The sequence below is a fragment of the Nomascus leucogenys genome, chromosome 1a, assembly GCF_006542625.1.
Source record: "Nomascus leucogenys isolate Asia chromosome 1a, Asia_NLE_v1, whole genome shotgun sequence".
NCBI lineage: Eukaryota > Metazoa > Chordata > Mammalia > Primates > Hylobatidae > Nomascus > Nomascus leucogenys.
The window spans coordinates 20149743-20173619 of record NC_044381.1 but is presented as its reverse complement, the minus strand read 5'-3'; the positions used below and the strand labels follow the sequence as shown (position 1 = coordinate 20173619).

The following is a 23877-nucleotide window of genomic DNA, read 5'->3' as shown; positions in this document are numbered from 1 at the left end:
GTGCAATCTCGGCTCACTGCAACCTCTGCCTCCTGGGTTCAAGCAATTCTCCTGCCTCAGCCTCCCAAGTAGCTGGGATTACAGGCGCCCACCACCAGGCCCAGCTAGCTAATTTTTGTATTTTTAGTAGAGAGGGAGGGGGTTTCACCACGTTGGCCAGGCTGGTCTTGAACTCCTGACCTCAGGTGATCCACCTGCCTCTGCCTCCCAAAGTGCTGGGATTACAGTTGTGAGCCACTGCGCCCAGCCCAAAGACAGTATTTTTATAAACTTTGATTTTGGGGAGGAGGGGATCTTTTTTAAAATTACACAAAATCCAGAAATCCTAAAGAAAAGATTAACAGATGTGACAACATCGAAGTTTAAAACCAGTATGGCACAAAAATATTAACATACTGAAAGACAAATGGGAAACCGCAGGGGGGCAGGGAATATTTGTACCATATGACAAAGTTTAAATCCCTACATACAAAGAACACTAAAGAAATTAATCAGGGTCAGGGTGGGAAGTAAGTGAGAATGGTATGAACAAGATTGGCCTCGTGTTGATAGTTATGGAATCTGGGTGTTGCCTATATGGGGGCTCAATGTATTATTCTCTGTACTTGTGAAAATGTTGCAAATATGCATGAGTGGCAGATAGTTATGTAGCTAGTAATGACTGTCTATTATGTGCCAAGCCTAGATGCTGAATATAAACTTTTTTTTTTTTTTTTTTTTTGGAGACGGAGTCTCACTCTGTTGCTCAGGCTAGAGTACAGTGGCGCAATCTCGGCTCACTGCAATCTCTGCCTCCCGGGTTCAAACGATTCTCCTGCCTCAACCTCCCAAAGAGCTGTGACTACAGGCGCATGCCACCACATCCGGCTAATTTTTTGTATTTTTAGTAGAGACGGGGTTTCACCATGTTAGCCAGGATGGTCTCGATCTCCTGACTTTGTGATCCACCTGCCTCGGCCTCCCAAAGTGCTGGGATTACAGGCGTGAGCCACCACGCCCGGCTGATATAAACTTTTAAAAATAGAAACACTCAATAGACCAGACAAAGAAAATTAAAAGGTGAAATACACATCACAAATTTACATTTGAAAAGATGCCCAACAAAAATACTAATTTTTTAAAAAGACATAATAATAAAAACAAAATATAATTTTTCTCAATCAGGTTAATGGAGATTTAAGAGTTTCCAGTATATATGAAAGTGTGGGTAAAAGACGCTGTCTTACAGACTTCAGTAAACAGTGTAAATAGTACAGTTTCTCTGGATTTGGCAATATATATTATTAATTTAACAAATGAAAATATTCAGAAACTCAAATCAATCTAGATGTTCATTATAAAGTGTTTGCAAAAGTGGAAAATTAGAAATAACCTCAATGTCCATTATCAGAGAGAGGTTGATTAAATAAATTATAAAGCGTCCATATTATGAAGTATTTATTAGACACAATAATGAAGATTATATATATGTATTGGTATGGAACGATGTCTGTATAGCATTAGATCTATGTAGTATAGATTTAAGTATTTGGTTAAAAAAAAAGTTTGGGCCAGGCACAATGGCTCATGCCTGTAATCCCAGCACTTTGGGAGCCCAAGGCAGGTGGACTGCTTGAGCCCAGGAGTTTCTGACTAGCCTGGGCAACATGGCAAAAGCCCATCTCTACAAAAAAATTCAAAATAAATTAGCCTGGCGCAGTGGCATGCACCTGTAGTCCCAGCTCCCTGCAGGGGGTGAGGTGGGAGAATCACTTTCAGTCCAGGAGGCAGAGATTGCAGTGAGCTAAGATCACCCCACTGCACGCCAGCCTGGGCAACAGAGTGAGACTGTCTCAAAACCAAAAAAAAAGTTTGCATCGTGTATAGAACGATGCTATTTTTTTAAAAAGTAGACATATATATGTGTGTGTGTGTGTGTACATATAAAATCTCGATAGATATACATCAGACTGTTAATAATTATGTTTCTTTGGGGGATAGAATTACGACAGCCATTCTTTCTATACTTCTATGTTGTTTAAATTTGTTATAAAAAATATGTCATTTTATAACTGGAAAGAAAAGATGGTTCAACTTTGAAAAACAAAGCAGAAATATACCAAATTCAGAAACATATTAAGTTTGAGTCAAAATTATTACATAGTTTAAATTTCGAATTTGACTTAAATCATTAGTATGACAAGGGGACTTAGATAGATAAAAATGACCATCTTGAATGAGGTCATATTTACCTAGAATTTATAATTTCTCAAAATTCACAATATACACTTAAAATCTGTGCATTTTATTATCTGGAAATTATAATCCAACAAATATATAAAGTATATAAATTCACTAGTATTAGTTGAGTTTGAATCTAAAAAATATCAAGCAATGGATCCTAAGACTGTAAACTCCAACTTGTGCTGTTTGAATTTTGTCTTTTGCAAACACTCCTTGAAGTCCCCAAGTCTTAAATTTAGAGTAGGGTGGGTCTCATAGCAAATATACAAAAGTTCACATGAGCAAGGGAACTTAAGTGAATTCTATCAAATTGTGTATTTTTAGCCTATCTCTGGATAGAAGTCAACCTTTTTGCTGAATCTAGATCTAACAAAGTCTGTCCATTTCTTCACCACTAGAATTCCTCTCTGCGTTCCTTCTATCTATAGGGGATAACCTACAGCGGATTTCTCCTCCTTGTGATCTTTTGCAATCAGAAGTCCTGGAGGACAGAAAGGAAAGATCACTCTGGGTTTGAGGCTGAAGCAGTTCCTAAGAAGAAAGCCACTCCGATTTCCCCCAGCTTTCTCAGAATCGGATTCTGCATGTATTTTGTAACTCGCTTTTTTTTTTTTTTAACTTAGTGTATTCTGAGCATTCCAAAGTATAGATGCTCCAATGTGCTATTATTGAACTCCAAGGTCGTTTTCTACAGAAACAGGTGGGTGACATTAAACAATTCACTTTAGCTCTCTGGTCTTCTGTCCCCACTTATAGAAATAATGGAAGAGAATGTCTCTAAATGGCCTCTGCGGCCCCTCCTTTCACTTGGTCACTCAGGCCCTAAAGGTGGGGTTCCTACTAAGGACCCTCCCAGCCCTCACATCACCTCTTTCCCCAGCTTTCCCCTACCTCTCCCCTCCCCCAACACCTAGCTAGAGCTCAGGTTACAGGTTCAGTTCTCAAGCTCCTTTAGGCTTTAATAATGGAGTTAGAGGTAAGAGACTGCAGACCTAAGCATGCAAATCAGGCCTTTTGTTCCGGCTAAGCCTGCTCCCTGGAGTCAATTCAGCTTTTTACAAAGTGTACTTTCAGTGGCTTCTGAACCATCTGACAGTCCACCTGAAGAGAGAAGCAAGCCAGCAACCCACAGGACACCTGTGCACCACTTGCAGGGTGAACAGAGCCCAAGGGCAAGTGCAAACACACCTGTCCCCGGCCACCTCCCCATTAGCAGGGGCTTACCACACGCAGTGCAGGTAGGGGAAGTTGAAGGATGACAGCAGCTCGCAGAAAGCTCGGTCACTGATCCAGCAGAACAGGGCCAGGGTCCACCAGAGGCCTGAGAAGAGGCCCAGCTTAAATACACGCACGTTGTCACACCTGCGCGGGGGTCCAGAGAGTCACTCACCGTCAGACCTTGCCTCCACCTCCTTGCCGGCCACCTTTCCTGTGTCTCCTTCGCTGGTTCCTCTCATGCCCACAACCCCATGACACTGAAGTTCTTACCCAACACACAGTCACTCCACAGTCTCATGGATGTAAATACCATACGTACACAGATGGCTCACAGACACCTTTCCCACCCAGGCTCCTCCCCTGACTCCAGACTCATACACCCAACTACATTTTTGTCATGAGCACCCTAATATGCATCTAAATTTAACAAGTCCCTAACCTATTCTTCTCCCAATCCTTCTCCTTCTCACACAGCCCACATCCAATCCATCAGCTCTCCCTTCAAAATATCTCAAACCTGACCTCTTTCCACCACCTCCATCTAGATCCATGCTACCACCATCTCATCAGAGTCTCCTTCCACCCTTGCCCCTACAGCCAATTTAACAGCCTCCAGCATCTTCCTGTTTAACCAGGGGGAAAGCTAAAGTATTCACACCGGCCACAAGGCCCCGGATGCATGATCTTCCCTTTTCCCCTTCACCTCCTCTCGTGTGTACTCTTCCCTCTCACTTCCTGTACTCAAGCCACTGCAGGATTTGTGCTGTTCCGCAAATATCCCAAGCATGTTCCTGCAAGACTGCAGCACTCACTGTGCCCTCTTGCCTGGAATGCTCTTCCCTCACATACAAATCTTTGCTCAAATGTCACTCAGTAAGCCTTTTCCTGATGCTATTTTTAACAATTGCAACACCTGTCTCCACCTCCCAAGTGACTCTCCCTAAGGCCTCCTTCCCCCCTTTAATTTTCTCAGAGTGATTATAACCTCCCTGACACCCTCTGTGTTTCACTCATGTGTTTCCAGTGTGTGTTTATCCACTGACATGGAAGCTGTTTACTGCTGTATCCCAGCACCTGGAAATGTGCCAGACACAGAAGGCACTCAACATGTGTTGAATGAAGGAATAAGTTCTTATTACACATTGGGACAAGATGGTTTTCTGAAACAAATCCTAACAGCTCAATGAAAATTTCAATTGCCGTCTTCTTTCCTTGTTAAAGACTTGCTCATAAAGTGGGTGAGTTCTATCCCTGGGGACGAACGCCTGGGGGCAGCTGGTGGCTGAGGGTCCTTCTTCCCCGGGGGGACCACTCCTGGGTCAGTCAAGATCTCCTATGGGACCCAGAATACAACACGACATCTGCAATTGAGAAGAAGCTTAATTCCTCTTTGTTGAACACACAGACAGGTGTTAAAAGCCTGATTGGCTACTGCCCTTCCCAGTTGCCTTTCAGAAACATCAGCGAAAGCGTCAATAAAAGTGGGACAGGTTCAGAAAGACCTGCTCAAAAACAAACCAAAATACTCTTGTAGGAAGGCTAAATGCATCCCTTGAAAAGTTTTTAGAAAGAATAGAGGCCTATGACATGGGGAGAGTTACATCCCCAGTTACTAAAACAAACAGATAACAATTTCCATTTCTCGCTTCTGCTTACCACTCTCTACCTTGAATGCCTCACCTTTGGGCTGGTTCCCTCTCAAAAAGAGCTCATCTCTCACCTTGACCCACCCTCTCCTTCTCTCCAGGGCTCAGCCTCCAGGCTTCTTCCCACACACAATGCCAGATACTATAGGTCTCCCCTTAGTGCAAGCTTGTCCAAAGCCGTGGCCCACAGGCTGCATGCTGACCAGGATGGTTTCGAATGAGGCCCAACACAAATTTGTAAACTTTCTTAAAACATTATGAGATTTTTTTTTTTTGCGACTTTCTTTTTTTTTTTTTTTTAGCTCATTAGCTATCATTAGTGTATTTTTTGTGTGGCCTAAGACAATTTTTCTTCCAATATGGCCCAGGGAAACCAAAAGAGTGGACACCCCTGCCTTAGCACATTCTATCAGGGCACCCTGCCATGTTCCTTCATAACTCTCATCACAAGTTGAAACTATGAATTTATTATCTGTGTAACATCTGGTGTTAAACTAGCCTACAGGCCGGGAGCAGTGGCTCACCCCTGTAATCCCAGCACTTTGGGAGGCCAAGGTGGGCGGATCACTTGAGGTCAGGAGTTGGAGACCAGCCTGGCCAATGTGGTGATATCCCGTCTCTACCAAAAATACAAAAATTAGCCGGGGGTGGTGGCACGTGCCTGTAATCCCAGCTACTTGGGAGGCTGAGGCAGGAGAATCGCTTGAACCCAGGTTGCGGAGGTTGCAGAGAGCTGAGATCGCACCACTGCTCCAGCCTGAGCTTCAAGAGCGAGACTCCATCTCAAGAAACAAACAAACAAACAAACAAACTAGCCTAGAAGCCTAACGACCAGAGGAACTACCCGTTTTATTCACTAATGTATACTCCATGCCTGGCAACTGTGCCAGGCACTGTTAAATGCTTCCTGAATTAATGGATAAAATTATGCATAAATGGACTCTAATTTGGTAATTTGTAATTTGGGCAGAACATTATTTTTAGATTATTTAAGATTATTGGCCAGGCACAGTGGCTTATGCCTGTAATCCCAACACTTTCGGAGGCCAAGGCCAGGGGATCACAAGGTCAGGAGATCAAGACCATCCTGGCTAACAGAGTGGCCCGGCGCAGTGGCTCACACCTGTAATCCCAGCACTTTGGGAGGCTGAAGCAGGTGAATCACGAGGTCAGGAGATCGAGACCATCCTGACTAACGTGGTGAAACCCCGTCTCTACTAAAAATACAAAAAAAATTAGCTGGGCGTGGTGGTGGGCACCTGTAGTCCCAGCTACTCTGGAGGCTGAGGCAGGAGAATGGCGCGAACTCAGGAGGCGGAGCTTGCAGTGAGCCAAGATCACGCCATTGCACTCCAGCCTGGGCGACTGAGCAAGGCTCCGCCTCAAAATATAAACAAATAAAATTAAAAATAAAAAAATAAAAATACAATAAATTAGCCGGGCATGATGGCATGCATCTGTAGTCCCAGCTACTCAGGAGGCTGAGGCAAGAGAATCGCTTGAACCCAGGAGGCGGAGGTTGCAGTGAGCCTAGATAGTGCCACTGCACTCCAGCCTGGGTGACAGAGCGAGACCCCAACTCAAAAAAAAAAAGTATTTATTGGGCACCAAATTCCATTCTAGGCACTATAAAATACAAAATAAATAGGCCTCTTGCCTTGAATTTAAAAAATAAAATGAAAATAGGCAAGAACAAATATCAACAAATACATAGAAAATTAGTCTGGGATACGAGGATCCATGAACATCCAGTGAAATTAAACCTAGAAAGTTTGACTTAAGGAACACACCAGGACAGAGAGCAATGTGTTGGAGATGTCCTGCATGGAGGGCATCAACCGAGAGGGAGGGGCCCGGCCGTTAGTCACTGCAAGCGCCAGGACAGGGCCGGCTTGGCATGTACGAGGCAGGAGGGAGGCTCTGTAGAGCCTGGTCTCTGGGCAGCCTGTTACCTTTCTCTGCTTCTAGAGGAAGCAGATCCTGCTAGAAGCTGCTGACCAGCCTTATTGGCACTCGAGGCCTGTCCAAAGCTGCGGTCCATTGGGTTTCACTCCCATTTCTCAGGGCTTTTATCAAAATATCAATGTGAAGTGAAAAAGGGGGGACAAAAATCACATGTACAGCAGGACCTTATTCTACAACAGCAAAATCTGAGAGGAATGTCTACCATTTCTTCTCTTCTAGACCCTTGATTATATTCTCAAATTTTTCTTAACAATAAAATCACTCCTATAATCAGAAAAAGTATTTGTTTTAATATTGTCAATGTATCTGAGTTACTCGGCAATGTACTTAACACCACCAATTTCAGTGTCAGGTCATGACCCAAAATCAGCATAAACTTTTGTTTTCTCATGGTCTAAGGGAGAGTTCAGAAAAGACAATGGAAATACTTCTCAGGAAGCTGGTTGAAAGAAATGACTAGAAACAAGCTTTAGGAATAAAGGCGAAAGAGAAAGAGAAAGCGAGAAAACAGTTCCTCCTCTATTTCCTCTGAGCAAACGAGCGTGCAGTGAGAAACATTCAGCTCAGACATAACATCATTGCAGGTGACAACCAGGGAAGATTCGGGAAAGAGGTCTACGAGCAATAAGGGCATTCTTTTGTCTGGGTATTTTATCAAAGCAGGGAAACAACCATCTTTCCTTTTCCTGGCTGGGAACTGGTGTGGTAAGTGACACAGCAGTGAACAAAGAGACCCCATCCCTGCCTATGTGGAGTCGATGTCCAGCAGAGGGGACAGACACCAAACAAAACAATATAAATAATCTAATTACAATCAGGATGGGTGCCATAAAGGAGAAGTTCAGGGTCCTGGAACAGCATATAAATAGTTCAGCCCAAACTGAAGGATGAGTAGAAGTTAGCCAAGCAAGAGGGCCATAAAAAGGGATGGCATAAATAAGGAAGGGCCTGGGGCTGGCATGTGCAGGGTCCACGGAAGACACAGAAGGTCAGAGTGGCTGAGGATGGAAGGCAGAGGAGCTTCTTGTGGGAGTGATCAGCTCACAGGGGAAGGCTGGAGCATGTCAAGGGTTTGGAACTTTATCTTCTTTGCAACATCGACCGGTACAAAAATGACTGTGCTCCAGGCTGGGCATGTGGCTCATGCCTGTAATCTCAGCACTTTGGGAGGCCAAGGAGGGCAGATCATGAGGTCGGCAGATCGAGATCATCCTGGCTAACATGGTGAAACCCTGTCTCTACTAAAAATACAAAAAAGTGGCCGGGCATGGTGGTGAGTGCCTGTGGTCCCAGCTACTTGGGAAGCTGAGGCAGGAGAATCGCTTGAACCCAGGAGGCGGAGGTTGCAGTGAGCTGAGATCATGCCACTGCACTCCAGCCTGGGTGACAGAGTAGGACTCTGTCTCAAAAAAAAAAAAAGAAAAGAAAAAGAAAAAGAAAAATGTGCTCAAATGGCATGTTTGGGGAAGGAAGAGGATGCCAGGTTTCAGGCTTGAGTAACTGGGCAAATGGTGCTCCCCTTTTCTGCAACTAGAAATATGATGAAGAGAATCAGAGCTAGAAAAGGCAGATCAGGAATCTGGGTTTGGACAAGCTGAATTTGAGATGCCTGTGATACATGGAATTAGACAGGTTAGGTAGGCAGCTAGACACATAATAGTAAAGAGGAAGGACTGGGTTGGAGACGTAAGTTTAGGAGTCATCCGCATATGTAGAGGAATTAAAGCCACAGAAGTAGAGGAGATCTTTCAGGGGGACGTAAAAAGGGAGAAAAACAGTGTCTTAATCCATGCAGGCTGTTATAACAAAACATTGTATACTGGGTGGCTGATAAAAACAGAAATTTGTTTCTCATAGTTCTAGAGGCTGGGAAGTCTGAGATCAAGGTGCCAGCAGAATCAGTGTCTGGTGAGGGCCATTCCTCACAGATGACACCTACTAGAGCTGTGTCCTCACATAGTAGAAGGGCCAAGGCAGCTCTCTGGGGCCTCTTTTAGAAAAGCATTAATCCCATGTATGAGGGCTCTACTCCCACTGACTTAATCACCTTCAAAAAGGGCCCAAGGGCCCACCTCCTAATATTATCACCTTATTAATTAGTATTTCAACATATGAATTCAGGGAGACACAAACATTCAGACCATAGCAAGCAGGGAGTTGAAGGTGCACCTTAAGGGATCCTACATGCAAAGCTGTGTAGAAAAGTAGGAGTCTACGCAAGAGACTGAAAAGGAGCTGCCGAGAGGTAGTGGGAAAGCCAGGAGGACGCGTTATCACAGGAGCCATGGCGAAGAACATTTCAAGCATGGGGAGGAGAACTAATTGGGCGAGCAGACGAGAGAATAACACATAAGATACAGGGGGGCTGAAAACTGATCACTGGGTGTATAGCCTACAGAGAGGGATTTGGGTATCAAAGTAGGGGCAGAAGCCAGATTGGCAAGATTTGAAGAGTAAATGAAAGGTAAGGGATAAAGGGAGCTTTTTTTTTTTTTTTTTGAGATGGAGTCTTGCTCTGTTGCCCAGGCTGTAGTGCAATGGCGTGATCTCCACATCTCCATGCACCACAACCTCTGCCTCCTGGATTCAAGTGATTCTCCTGCCTCAGCCTCCCGAGTAGCTGGGATTACAGGCATCTGCCACCACACTCAGCTAATTTTTTGTATTTTTAGTAGAGATGAGGTTTCACCCTGTTGGCCAGGCTACTTTCAAACTCCTGACCTCGTGATCCACCCTCCTCGGTCTCCCAAAGTGATGGGATTACAGGTGTGAGCCACCAATCCCAGCCGATGGAGCTTTTAAAGAAGTTTGGCTATGACAGCAAGGGTGAAAGGGTAGTAGCTAGAGATGTGGATGTGGAGTAGTCCAGACTGGGTGTTTGAGAAGGCAGTAGAGACTCAAATGTGTTTACAGGCTGATAAGAAAGCCCCTTTAGGCCGGGTCTCTACTAAAACTACAAAAATTAGCCAGGCATGGTGGCACACACCTGTAATCCCAATTATGCTACTTGGGAGGCTAAAGCAGGAGAATTGCTTGAACCTGGAGGTGAAGGTTGCAGTGAGCCGAGATCTTGCCACTGCACTCCAGCCTGGGTGACAGAGCGAGACTACGTCTCAAAAAAAAAAAAAAAAAAAAAAAAGCAAGCCCCTTTAGAGAGGGAGGGGCAATATAGAGGACAATGTACAGGAGAGAAATGGACATAGGAGAGTGGAGGGAATAATCAATTGGTAGAAGACCAACCCTAATGGAAGAAAGTTTACCTCCCATGAAGCTGGCACTTATTAATGTGATGATGAAGACCAATTAGCTTTAGTGATGGCTAGCTTTTCCAGGGCAGAACATTTTAAGCATGAAACAAATTTTTTCTTAAGTAATTATTTACAAAGATTAGAATATTAAAGGAAAATATATTTCCTTATGTAAAGATCACAATTGTGAAGTAGAATTTATTTAAACTGCATAATAATCTGCCCTAACCACTTGTGTCCTCCATTTGCTCTTCTTTAGGTCTTATGAACTTAAAATATTTTCTCAGCTGGGTGCAGTGGCTCACACCCGTAATCTCAGCACTTTGGGAGGCTGAGGTGGGAAGATTGCCTAAGTGCAGGAGTTCGAAGATGCAATGAGCTACGATCATGCTACTGCACTCCAGCCTGGGCAACAGAGCAAGACCCCATCTCAAAAACAAAACAAAAAAAACTTTCCCTTTCCCTTTTCTTATAACAAAATTATAAGCTAAAACATATTATTACACTCAAGAGTTACAATGAAACTAGACTGCAGTGAATTCTCAAGAAACAGCTAAATCCAGAACATTGTATTCACTTCAAGCCTAATATAAGCTAGCATCACTGGACTGCATGCTACAAATGGAAATCATTTCAGATGTTGTCACCAGCAATTTAATTATGTGTTTGCCAAAGAGCTTTAAGATGTGTTAACATCCAGAGCTGGCTAGAGGAGGATGCAAATGGAGCCAAAGGCACAAGAGCCAGTCCCTCCAGGTCCACAAACACAGCAGAGAAGTCACTTCAACTAACATCTTTACCCAAGGCACATTAGGGAGAGTTCCTGGATAATAAAGGTAAGATCCCTAAAAAAGAGATACAATAGGAAGAAGCAGATGATTTAGCTATACTTGCTGAAACATAGTGGCAAGGAAAAGGAAAGGCAACAAGTATTTGCTGAGATCTACCATGTGACAGATACTAGACTAAATATTTAATCCCTACTGCAAGACTGTGAGATCTAAGCATTATTATCCTTCAATTTCAAATAAGGACAGTAAGATCTAAGTAAGTGAAGTAAATGCCCAAAGTTTCCAGGCTAGTAAAAGCCTGAACTGAGACCCAAACTCAGGACTTTCTAGCTCCAAAACCCATGCTCCACTAAATTGAGGGAGTCTCAAGAAATTCCATGACTCTGTATCTTGCCCAGTCATTTGCAAGATACAGACCTTTGACTTTTCAGAGGTAATGGGCACCATGGAAAATTCAGAGTTCCACAAAATAAAATTACTGCCTTTGAGAACACAACATCAGAGAGGAAGATGAGAAGAAAGCAGGAGATAAGTATCTATATTTAAGAGAGAATGGGCTAAGTACAATGTAAAAGCACAAAGAGTTTAGGAAGAGAGCAATTACATCTGCTCGAGGGGATAAGAAGGCGTTAAGGCCTCGTGAAGGAGCTGGTGTCTAGGATGCACACTGCAGAAGGGGTAGGATTTTGCAAAGTAGTAGTAGGAAAGGGCATTTCAGGGGGAGAAGAAAATATGAGCAAAGATCTGAAGACCAGAAAACAAGGAGGCGGTCCAAATTGGTTGGTCATAGGACATGAAGAAGGAAACAGAGGAACAAAAAGCTCTAAGGGAAGCCGAGACAACGAGGCGCCACTGAAGGTTTTTGTAAAGGATAAGGGAGTAACAGCCTGAAAGAAGAGATTGGAGTAAGAAGAGACTGGTTAGAAAGCAAATGCAATGGTCCTCTGGAGGGGTGTGGGGGTGGGGCAATGGATATGGGAGGAGGTGACAGATGAAACATTGCAGAGGGCGATTCCATGAAATCCAGCAATCATCTGAAGTGGCAGGAGATGAGGGACCCAATGATTGTAGGATTTCAAGTGTAATGGACTCAGAAAATAGTGACACCATTAAAATAATCTGGGAACTCTAAGACAGAATTTAGGAAAGGTCATTGAGGGGAACCGTAGGCAAAGAGGGCATGCAGACAAGCCAGTAATCTTGCCTATTACAGTTTAGGAAGGCTCTGACTGGGATACCCAGCAGATAGCTGGGAATATGAAACTGGACTTCAGGAAAGAGACAAGGATGGACTGCAGAGAACCATGCAGAGTGATGACAGCTGAACACAAGAGGGTGAATGAGATTTTCAAGAATTAAACAGAAAAGGTTGAATACACAATCTTGGAGAATGCCTACCTTAGGAAGCAAAGGAGCAGAGTAGGAACAGTCAGGTATGAAAGCCTGTATTACACAGAATCATAGAAGCCAAAAGAAGAAAATTTAGAGAGGGAGGAGGCTGACAGTGTCAGATTCTTCAGACAGCCAAGGATAGGGAGCACTGAAAACAAGCTATTCTATTTGGAAGTAAAAGGCCCTTAGCACAGCCTAAGGAAATAATGTAATGAGTGCACAAAGATACACAAAGATGTTCATCACAGAGATATTTCTAATAATGAAAAACTGGAAACAACCTAAATGGTCAAAAACAGGAAATGTGTTGACTAATTAAAATAAATGAAAAGTAAATTACAATCCTACATGGCCATTTAAAACGAGGACCTAAATCTGTATTTATTTACAGAGAAGGAGGACTACAATACATTCCTAAGTGAGAAAGTCAAATTTCAGATTAACTCATATGAGAATGAGCTAATTTTTATTTAAAAAAATACAGCTAGATTTTTTTTTAAAGATAAGATGGCAAAGAATAAAAAAGGCTGTAAGAAGATACAAGATACACCAAAAAGCTAACAGTCATTATCAAATGGCAGGTTTGGTTATTTTATTTTTATTTAGTACATAAAAACTATGAGCCAAGTACTATCAAATATTAATTTTCCTGAATAAATGACAGATTTCTTTTTTGCTTGTCTATATTCTCCAATTTATCTACAAAAAATATGAGTTACTTGATAAAATTAGTTTTTTAAAAAACGTCATTAGTGACTCTTGAATGAACATTTCATACTAAAGATGGGGAGGGGAGCCAGACTGCAAGGGATTCAAGAAGGAAGGGCAGGCTGGCTGCAGTGGCTCACACCTGCAATCCCAACACTTTGGGAGGCTGAGGCAAGAGGACTGCTTGAGGCCAGGAGTTTGAGAACCCCTGAGCACAGTGAGACTTCGTCTCTATTAAGAAAAAAAAAAAAAGAAGGCTTTCTTCTTTCTTCTTCTTTTTTTTTTTTTTTTTTTTTTTTTGAGATAGAGTCTCGCTCTGTCACCTAGGCTGGAGTGCACTGGCACAATCTCGGCTCACTGCAAGCTCCGCCTCCCGGGTTCACGCCATTCTCCTGCCTCAGCCTCCCAATTAGCTGGGACTACAGGCGCCCACCACCACCCCCCAGCTAATTTTTTGTATTTTTAGTAGAGACGGGGTTTCACTGTGTTAGCCAGGATGGTCTCGATCTCCTGACCTCGTGATCTGCCTGCCTCAGCCTCCCAAAGTACTGGGATTACAGGCATGCGCCACTGTGCACGGCTTTTATTTTTTTTCTTTTTTTGAGACAAGTCTCACTCTGTCACCCAGGCTAGAGTACAGCAGTGTGATCTCAGCTCACTGCAACTTCTGCCTCCTAGGTTCAGGCGATTCTCCTGCCTCAGCCTCCTGTGTAGCTGGGATTACAGGTGCCCACCACCATGCCCAGCTAATTTTTGCATTTTTAGTAGAGACATGTTTTCATCATGTTGGCCAGGCTGGTCTCAAATTCCTGACTTGAAGTGATCTGCCCACCTCGGCCTCCTAATACAGGTGTGAGCCACCGTGCCCAGCTGGGCTTTCTTCTTAAACTCTCTTAAGAAACCTGGCTAGAAGAGGACAGAGTAGCAAGTCGCTCTGTCCTGTGCTGCAGATGGCAATCTGGACCTCGGCCAGCCCTCAAGGTCATCACAGAGCAGACATGCTTTGCTCAGAAGAATCCTGTAGCCACAGTGGCAAAAAGGATTCTAAATCCAGGCCTCAGTTATGGCAGAGTTATTTTTTGTTCTTTTGTGTTTTTTTGAGATGGAGTCTTGCTCTGTCACCCAGGCTGGAGTGCAGTGGTGCGATCTCGGCCCACTGCAAGCTCCGCCTCCCAGGTTCATGCCATTCTCCTGCCTCAGCCTCCCCAGCAGCTGGGACTACAGGCACACACTGCCATGCCCAGCTAATTTTTTTGTATTTTTAGTAGAGACGGGGTTTCACTGCATTAGCCAGGATGGTCTCGATCTTCTGACCTTGTGATCCACCGGCCTTGGCCTCCCAGAGTGCTGGGATTACAGGTGTGAGCCACCGCGCCCAGCCTATGGCAGAGTTTTTGGATATATAAAAGTATGAGAGAACATCTCCACGAAGGGCAGTGGCTTGATGTGAGCTTCACTGAGAACTTTCTCCATGAGAAGAAACACAGCTTGATGGAAGTTTATGACTCCAGACTTACTCAGCATTAAGTCTGTTGGATGATAAGATAACCATTTATTTATTAAAGGCTACAAATTCTTCCTCTTTTTTATCTCTTTGTGATATCAGATTCCAAACTGCTACCCAGAAATAGAGAAAGTATTTCTGCCAGAGGGCTAAAGATCCTCACGCTGGAGATGTACAGTTTAGAATAGATCTATAGTTCTCAAACAGGTGGGCACCACATAGAGTCACCTGAGCAGGTTCTGAGGGTTTTTGTTTTGTTTATAGCTTTGTTTATAGCTTTATTGGGGTATACTTCACATACCATAAAATTCCCCTATCTAAAATGTACAGGTCAGGTCAGGCAAGGTGGCACATGCCTGTAATCCTAGCACTTTGGGAGGCTGAGGCAGGCAGACTGCCCGACCTCAGGAGTTCAAGACCACCCTGAGCAACATGGTGAAACCCCATCTGTACTAAAATACAAAAAATTGGCCAGGCATGGTGGTGGGCGCCTGTAGTCCCAGCTACTCAGGAGGCTGAGGCAGGAGAATTGCTTGAACCCAGGAGGCGGAGGTTGCAGTGGGCCAAAATCATGCGACTGTGCTCTGGCTTGGGTGACAGAGTGAGACTCCATTTAAAAAAAAAAAAAAAAAAAGTGTACAGGTCAGTGTGTTTTGATATCTTCAACCCATCACCACAATCTCATTTTATAATTTTTCCGACACTCCAATAAGAAGCCCTTACTTAGTAGTAGGTCATTCCCTTTTCCGCCTCCCCTACCACCTCCTTACATCTCTACTCTAACCCTACCCTCACCCCAGCCCCACCCAAACGTGTTTTTGAGTTTTAAACTCTATAGATGCCCAGGCCACTATACTAGACCTCCAAAATCCAAATCTTTGCAGAGGCAGTGCTAGCACCTGCACTAGCATCTGTCCTTGCGCCTGCACTTCCCAGGTGATTCTGATGAGTCTCCCGTCAAGAGCCAGGGGACCTTGCACTCAGTTGGACTCAGTAAACACTTGAGTGATGATACAAATGAGTAGGAGGATTTGAGGTTGCTCAGAACACTTCTGACTCTAAAAAGTAACATCAGTGATAAAGTAGACAGCTAATTTTTTTTAATTAAAGTTATTAGAGGATAGGGATTGAACCCTTTATTTATTCAAGTATTTGCTTTTCTACTCAAAAAGACTCACTGCCATAGTTAATCTTCTAGGACCACTTCAGCCCGTGTCTGAAGAGACTCTTACATCCCCAGTCCTTGAAGGATGTGGAAGCCAACTAGGCAAGATCTGCCAGCATCCTTCAGCTGCCAGACAGCAAGTTCCAGTACCACACGATTTCAACTGCCTTTGGCCCCGCCTGTTATTGCTGACAATCAAAGCAACTCCCTAGTGACAAAGCGAGTGGAAAGAAATGTATGTCTCCTCTCAAATCGAAGAGGAGAGAAAGCTGACTTAACACATTACACAGAGCAACTATCACACTAAGATTTCAGTTACAAGACTTCAACTAAGACATTAAATGTCCATAACAATGAGAAAATCATGAATTAAAATGTGTTTTTTAGGCCAGGCATGGTGGCTCACACCTGTAATCCCAGCACTTTGGGAGGCCAAGGCAGGTGGATCACTTGAGGTCAGGAGTTCAAGACCAGACTGGCCAACATGGCGAAACCCCATCCCTAATGAAAATACAAAAATTAGCTAGGCGTGGTAGCAGGCACCTGGAATCCCAGCTACTCGGGATGGTAAGGCAGGAGAATCGCTTGAACCCGGGAGGTGGTGGTTGCAGTGAGCCGAGATTGTGCAACTGCACTCCAGCCTGGGCAACAGAGCAAGACTCCACCTCAAAAAAAAAAAAAAAAAAGCACTTTTTAAATGGCTGGAAATAAAAAGAAGTGTTTTCAAAGAGCATGGAAATAAGGGCAGTGATTAGATGTATTTCAGTTGGGTCTAGAAGAGGACAATCATGTAACAAGAAGTGCTAAACGAAAATGTTTCTGATTATCAGCCTGAACTCTGAGTACACAAGTTCCCAAAGGAAAATGCTAATGCAAAAGCAAAACCTTTACCTAACAGATTGTAAATGAGACACTAAGCCTCAGAGAAAGTATCATAGTCAACTGCAGTCCACCTGAAGTGCATATTTCTTTATAGATACAAACTCATTTTCCCTGCCCCCTTCCTCTTTTTCCTTCTGTGTGTGAATGCAATAACCTTTCTAGGACTTTTCTTTTCTACAGAATTAAGTCTACACAGCTTGGTCTAGGCACTGAGATGGTCCTGGTAAGCTAGCTTGTGATCAGTGGGATGCACTGCATTTGCTAAACAGCTGCTGCCCTCCTACTGAAAATGAGATTATTAGTATTTTGAACCAAACCATCAAATTGCTTCCATCCAACAGTCAGCAACTAACTCTTCACGAGGAATAAAACTCCTCTTCTGCTGCAGGACAGCAAAGAAGCCCCGAACTGGTGTGTTCCCAGCACAGGGACAACTAAGGGTAGGCAGGAATGATGGCACCTACCTCTTTAGCTCTGCGATGAGCAGTGCAGTGCAAGGAACTCCCAGGGTCATCAGAGAGATGTTGTTGATGGCGGGCTTGACAAATGCCAGGCACGTCGTAACCGCAGACAGGACACAGACCACCACCTTGAACCTACCCCTGAATCCATGAAAGCAAAACCAAAGGAGTTCTTGTGTGTTTGTTTGTTTGTTTAATGTTAGCAAGGTACAGGCATTGCCAGAAATGCAAGCCGAAAAGAAATTCTGCGCTAAGTACCAAGGTTCAAAAAGCCACTCACACTCACTGGCTTAGGAATTCCACTTCCAGAAACTTATTCTTAGGAAATAATCAGAGAGTTTCAAAATATTTAGCCACGAGAATGGTAAAGTTAGTCAACCTACTTCACTGAAGGTGAGATATGGATAACTGTTTTTTTCGTACGATTTTTCCATATTTTTTCAGATGTTCGATTTCGCTGTATTTTTTCAGACGTTCTACAGCAGGACTTAACAATTTTTTTCTACAAAGGGTTTTTGGGTTTGGGCTGGGTATAGTGGCTCACACCTGTAATCCTAGCACTTTGGGAGGCCAAAGTGGGAGGATGGCCTGAGCCCAGGAGTTTGAGGTTACAGTGAGCTATAACCTAAAAATAAAATAAATTTTATATATGTATATTTTGAATTAAATATGTTTATATATATAAGTGTAAAGAATATATATTATATATTTTTATATATAACTATATTATACCTATCTATATATAGCATAACTATATGGTTATAAGTATAAATAATTAAATATGTGCATAATAAATATGTGTAATTATATTAAATAAATATTAATTATATTTAATAAATCATATATACATACACACACCCACACACACACACACATATATATATAGGTTTTGCAGGTCCTAAGGTCTCAACTACTCAACTCTCTCATTACAGAGAATAAGTAAATGAATGGGCATGGCTGGGTGCCAATAAAACCTGATTTGCAAAACAGAACCCTTTTGGCCCACAGGACATAGTTTGTCACCCCCTGTTCTACAAAGTGAACATGTATAACTTTCGTAAGTAAAACAGAGACCATTCACAAACCATAAAGCAACCTAGTTTAAAAGAAAATTTGTCCTACATGTCTAGCACACCCAAAAAAAGTTTTAAGAAAAAATTTCAATAGACTAAGAAAAAATAGCCTATATTTACTGACAACCTACAAGTCTAGTATGCACTAGAATTTACATCGACAAGTTTTTCAAATGACAAGTCTTAGACAAATAACTGATACTATCTTCATACCCCTCAGTGGAGGTCATTTCAGTAGAAAGAGCCAGAAGTGGCGACGTGATCCTAGACATGCTCTTTCTTTTCTCCCTGGGACCCATTTCCTTATCTGTAAAACGAAAAGGCTGGACTAGATGATTTCCAAGGCCTCATTCATGACTTAAATTTAGGAGTACATGATTTTCCTGAAGTTTCTGTTATTCCTCATTAGCACAATTTACTTTGGCCAAGAGCCCCTGGAACAGGTCACAGTTAAGAAGCCAATTTGAATGAAATTCCATTATAAAGAAATCAAAGGGCATTGAACCCTCAAAATACAAATTTATCTTTTAAATAGGAAAGCCATTCATCATCAAGGCACAGGAAATCATTGATCAAGCTGCCAACTTTCAGACTGGAATGAACAGGAATTATAGCTCTGAACCTCTACCAGAGGAAAAAATATATGTGGGAAAGGCTCCAGGCGGCTAATCCTCAGGAGAGGCATGTTTTTCTTCTGGCCTCAGCTGCCGTTCTTCGTCTACTGGAGGAAAGGCCGCCTGCTCCAGCCTCAGGGTGAGGGCCCACAGCCATCACGTGCAGAGCCCTTGGGGACCCACAATAACTCTTCCACTGGGTTTGACACATGCCAAGGCAATTTGGCCTTTTTCGTTACGATAAACACATAATCAGAAATGTCCAGAGTGCATCACCTCTCTGTACCCAATGTTTTAAGAATTAGGCACAGGTCACGGAGGGTAACAGAGTAATTCAAGGCATAGGTGTTCCAGTGAGACCGATATGCATTCAAATCCTGCCTCCATTGCTTAGTAGCTGTGAGACCTTTGGCAAGTAACTCAACTGTTTGAGCCTTTCCCACACAAAACTTAAGACACTCTGCCTCACAGTGTTCTTGCAAGCATTAACACAGTGCCCGGTACATATTATGTACTAATAAAATTCATTATTACTGTTACCCTTACCATCATTTTAAAAATAAATACTACTTTAAATAATATTATTGTTGTTGATATCATACTCTCAGGGAAAATATAACTGAGCTGCTGTTGCAATCACCAAAGGCTCCACAGAGTACTGCCAAATGGTTTAAAGGCAGTAAGCTTGAAAAAACATGGGTTTTTGTTGTTGTTGTTTGGTTTTGTTGGGTTTTTTTGTTTTGTTTTTTCGGTTTTTTTTTTTTTTTTTTTTTTTGAGACAGTCTCGCTCTGTCACCCAGGCTGGAGAGCAGTGGCGCGATCTCAGCTCACTGAAACCTCCGCCTCCTGGGTTCAAGCAATTCTCCTGCCTCAGCCTCCCGAGTAGCTGGGATTACAGGCACCTGCCACCACCCGAAGCTAATTTATGTATTTTTAGTAGAGATGGGGTTTCACCATGCTGGCCAGGCTAGCCTCAAACTCCTGACCTCAGGTGATGCACCTGCCTCAGCCTCCCAAAGTGCTGAGATTACAGACATGAGCTACTGCACCCAGCTGCAAAACATGCTTTCTTTAGGGAGGCCGTCTGCAGATGCCTCCCCATGGCAAGTCCAGAAGGTGTACAGGAATGTGCTGGCCAACGAGGACATCCTGTGAACACAAGCAGCCGGGAGAAGAAAACAGAGGCCGTGTGGCCAGCAGAAAGCCAGCCAGCCCAGCAGACCCCAGAGTCAACAGAGTCCCTGGGTACAAGAGAGCTAGAGATATCCAGGAGTAAGAGGCCCCGACAGGGTGTTTTTCTAAACTGTGATTGGTAACAGCCTCTGGTCCTGTTTTCAACTTTCCAGCCCATTAGGGTCTCGCACTGAAACACAAGGTCAGAAAACCCTTAGCACCACTGCTTCCTGTATTCTCTAATCCAAAATCTAACAACCCAGTACCATCATCAAAATATTTTTATAGTAAAGCTGTTACTGTTATCATTAACTACCCTTTAAAGCAGTGGTTTTCAAGCCTATAGCCTGTGTCCCTTTTTACCAAAGTAAAACGTTGTTTTCAGATTTGAAAACCACTATCATTGGCTTTTTTACACAGTAAAAAGGGACACAGGGTATAGGCTTGAAAACCACTATCATTGGCTACTCTTTAAAGCAGTGGTAATTTCATTTCTGAAATGAAATTTATAGATGATAAAACCTCCCATCATAATGACCACCAAAAACATGTCCACAAGCTTCCTAAATGTCTCATAAGAATTGGCGCTGGGCGCGGTGGCTCACGCTTGTAATCCCAGCACTTTGGGAGGCCGAGGCGGGCGGATCACGAGGTCAGGAGATCGAGACCATGGTGAAACCCCGTCTCTACTAAAAATACAGAAAAAAAAAATTAGCCGGGCGTGGTGGCGGGCGCCTGTAGTCCCAGCTACTCGGAGAGGCTGAGGCAGGAGAATGGCGTGAACCCGGGAGGTAGAGCTTGCAGTGAGCCGAGATTGCACCACTGCACTCCAGCCTGGGCAACAGAGCAAGACTCCGTCTCAAAAAAAAAAAAAAAAAAAAAAAAAAAAAAAGAATTGGAAATGTCCCTGGTTAAGATCCACTGCTATAAGCTACCAAAACATAATCTATTTAGAACAGCCAGCCCTTGATAGTCACAGCAATATAGCATTTGGTCATGAAAGGGACCTCACAGAGCTAATTCAATCCTGTTATTTTATAACTAAAGCACTAAGGCCCAGAGAGTTTAAGATTCCAGCCTCAACTCATCCAGCAAGAATGTTAGCAGGGTGGGCAGATCCCAGACTGCTTACTCCCTTGCTATTCAAGATTCAAAAAATAAAGTGGATTTTATCTAAAGATAAAATCATAAAAACTGCAGCAGAATAAATTATTTAAGAAGTGGATACAAGGTTGGGCACCGTGGCTCATGCCTGTTATCCCAGCACTTTGGGAGGCCAAGGTGGGAGTATCTCTTGAGCCCAGGAGTTTGAGACCAGCCTGGGCAACATGATAAAACCTTGTCTCTACAAAAAATACAAAAATCAGCCAGGTGCAGTGACAGGCAGCTGTGGTCCCGGCCACTCGGAAGGCTGAGGTAGGAGGATCACTTGAGCGTAGAGTGCAGTGAGCTGTGACTGTACCACCGCACTCCAGCCTGGGCAACAGAGTGAGATCCTGTCTCCAAAAAACAAAACAAAACAAGTAGATACAATTAGCCTATAATAGTTCCTTGTTCTCATTTTTTTCTCAAAATAAAAATTCTAAAAATTATTAATAACCATCAGCAATTGAGTATATGTCCTAAAGAGTCTCAGGACATTTTAACCAAGATGAAAGAAAGTTTTTTTCTATAAACCCAACATTTATATCCTATTGACATAATGAACATTAATAATTTCCCCATATAAAATATGTACAACTACGATATATCAATTAAAAATTCAGGCCAGGCGCAGTGGCTCATGCCTGTAATCCCAGCACTTTGGGAGGCCGAGGCGAGCAGATCACGAGGTCAGGAGTTCGAGACCAGCCTGGCCAACCTAATGAAACCCTGTCTCTACTAAAAATACAAAAATTAGCTGGGCATGGTGGCAAGTGCCTGTAATTCTAGCTACTTGGGAGGCTGAGGCAGGAGAATCGTTTGAACCCAGGAGGCAAAGGTTGTAGTGAGCCAAGATCACACCACTGCTCTCTAGCCTGGGTGACAGAGCAAGACTTCATCTCAAAAACAAAACAAAACAAAAAAAACCCACTCAAAAAGCCATTCATAATAACCACCAGAACCTATTGAGTCTTTACTCTGTGTGAGCCATTGTACTATATGACTTACGTAATTTTCCCATGTATTTCTGATCCCATTAGGAAGATACTTTTGTCATCTCCACTTTACAGACAAGCAAAACAGGGTCCCAGAGCCTTTTTTTTTTTAAGTGAATTGTTATTCAAAGCCATGTTGTCTCATCCAAACTTACTTAGCCACCACATTCTACTGTCTCTTCTCCAAAAATCTCACATTAAAACTATTTTTAATGTGTGTTTAGAATATTCCAGCAAAGGCCGGATGTGGTGGCTCACACCTGTAATCCCAGCACTTTGGGAGGCCAAGGCAGACAGATCACCTGAGGTGAGGAGTTCGAGACCAGCCTGGCCAACATGGCAAAACCCCATCTCTACTAAAAATACAAAAATTAGCCACGTGTGGTGGCATGCACCTGGAATCCCAACGACTCAGGAGGCTGAGGCAGGAGAATCACATGAGCCGAGATCGTACTATTGCACTCCAGCCTGGGCAATAAGAGTGAAACTGTCTCAAAAAAAAAAACAAAATGAAACAAGAAAGAATATTCCAGCAAAGTCTAGATCAAGAAAAAAAGAAAAGAAAAAGACAGACAGAGAAGGAAAGGAAAGGAAAGGAAAGGGAAGGGAAAGGGAAAGGGAAAGGGAAAGGGAAAGGAAAGGAAAGGAAAGGAAAGGAAAGGAAAGGAAAGGAAAGGAAAGGAAAGGAAAGGAAAGGAAAGGCAGGGCATGGTGGCTCACGCCTGTAATCCCAGCACTTTGGGAGGCCAAGGCGGGTGGATCACAAGGTCAGGAGATCGAGCCCATCCTGGCTAACACGGTGAAATCCCATCTCTACTAAGAATACAAAAAATTAGCAGGGCATGGTGGCGGACGCCTGTAGTCCCAGCTACTCGGGAGGCTGAGGCAGGAGAATGGTGTGAACCCAGGAGGCGGAGCTTGCAGTGAGCCCAGATCTCGCCACAGCACTCCAGCCTGGGTGACAGAGACAGAGTCCGTCTCAGAGAAAAGAAAGAAAAGAAAAGAGAAGAGAAGAGAAGAGAAGAGAAGAGAAGAGAAGAGAAGAGAAGAGAAGAGAAGAGAAGAGTGGGGGGGAGGGAGGGAAGGGAGAAAGAAAGAAAAAGAGATAAATGTTTACTATTTGGTAAGTTCAGGCAGATAAACCGGAAATCCCTGATCTACAGAAATCCTGGTTTTGACATGAATTTTTTGGTCTGGTCTGCCACTTCCACTGCAGAGCTGCCACCTGTCCCACGTCACGGGGAGTGAAGTACAAGCAAAGGGGCTTGGCCTTCTTGCCCTCCCTGGTCACTGGAAAATTGAAGATGTGCAAATAGAGTTGAAATCCTTATTACTTTTCCCTTAACGTGTACCTTTTATTTCTTTGCTCATTAAAATTTTCAATGTCCATTATCTCCATCGATTTGTATGCATATCTCAGAAATGCTAGGCAGAACTCTCCTCTCCATGCCCCAGGCAGTCAGGAGAGCTAACTTTGACTGAACCCTCTCCATGTTCCTTAGTATTATGCTAAGTGTCGTAGAGGATCGTCTCAAAGATGAAAACTATTGTTTACCTAATTTTACAGACAGGGAAATAGAAAGAGTCAAGACAAGTCATACAGTTTGCAAGTTGTAAAGCTAGGATTCAAACCCAGATTGTTTCCAAAGCCAGGGATATATACACATATGGTTCCC

The 23877-nt window shown here is 43.3% G+C and overlaps 1 protein-coding gene across 2 annotated transcripts in view; it reads right to left on the bottom strand.

Moving 5' to 3' along the window:
• The window catches only part of ACER2 (alkaline ceramidase 2), a 44060-nt gene that overhangs the window by 2591 nt on the left and 17592 nt on the right, over positions 1-23877 (bottom strand). For both annotated transcript variants that reach the window (XM_003260380.3, XM_030819170.1), the window contains exons 4-5: positions 17207-17344; positions 3448-3585 (exon numbers count right to left, since the gene is read on the bottom strand). In XM_003260380.3, coding sequence (XP_003260428.1) covers positions 3448-3585; positions 17207-17344 — 276 coding nt within the window. The remainder of the gene's footprint in view (positions 1-3447; positions 3586-17206; positions 17345-23877) is intronic.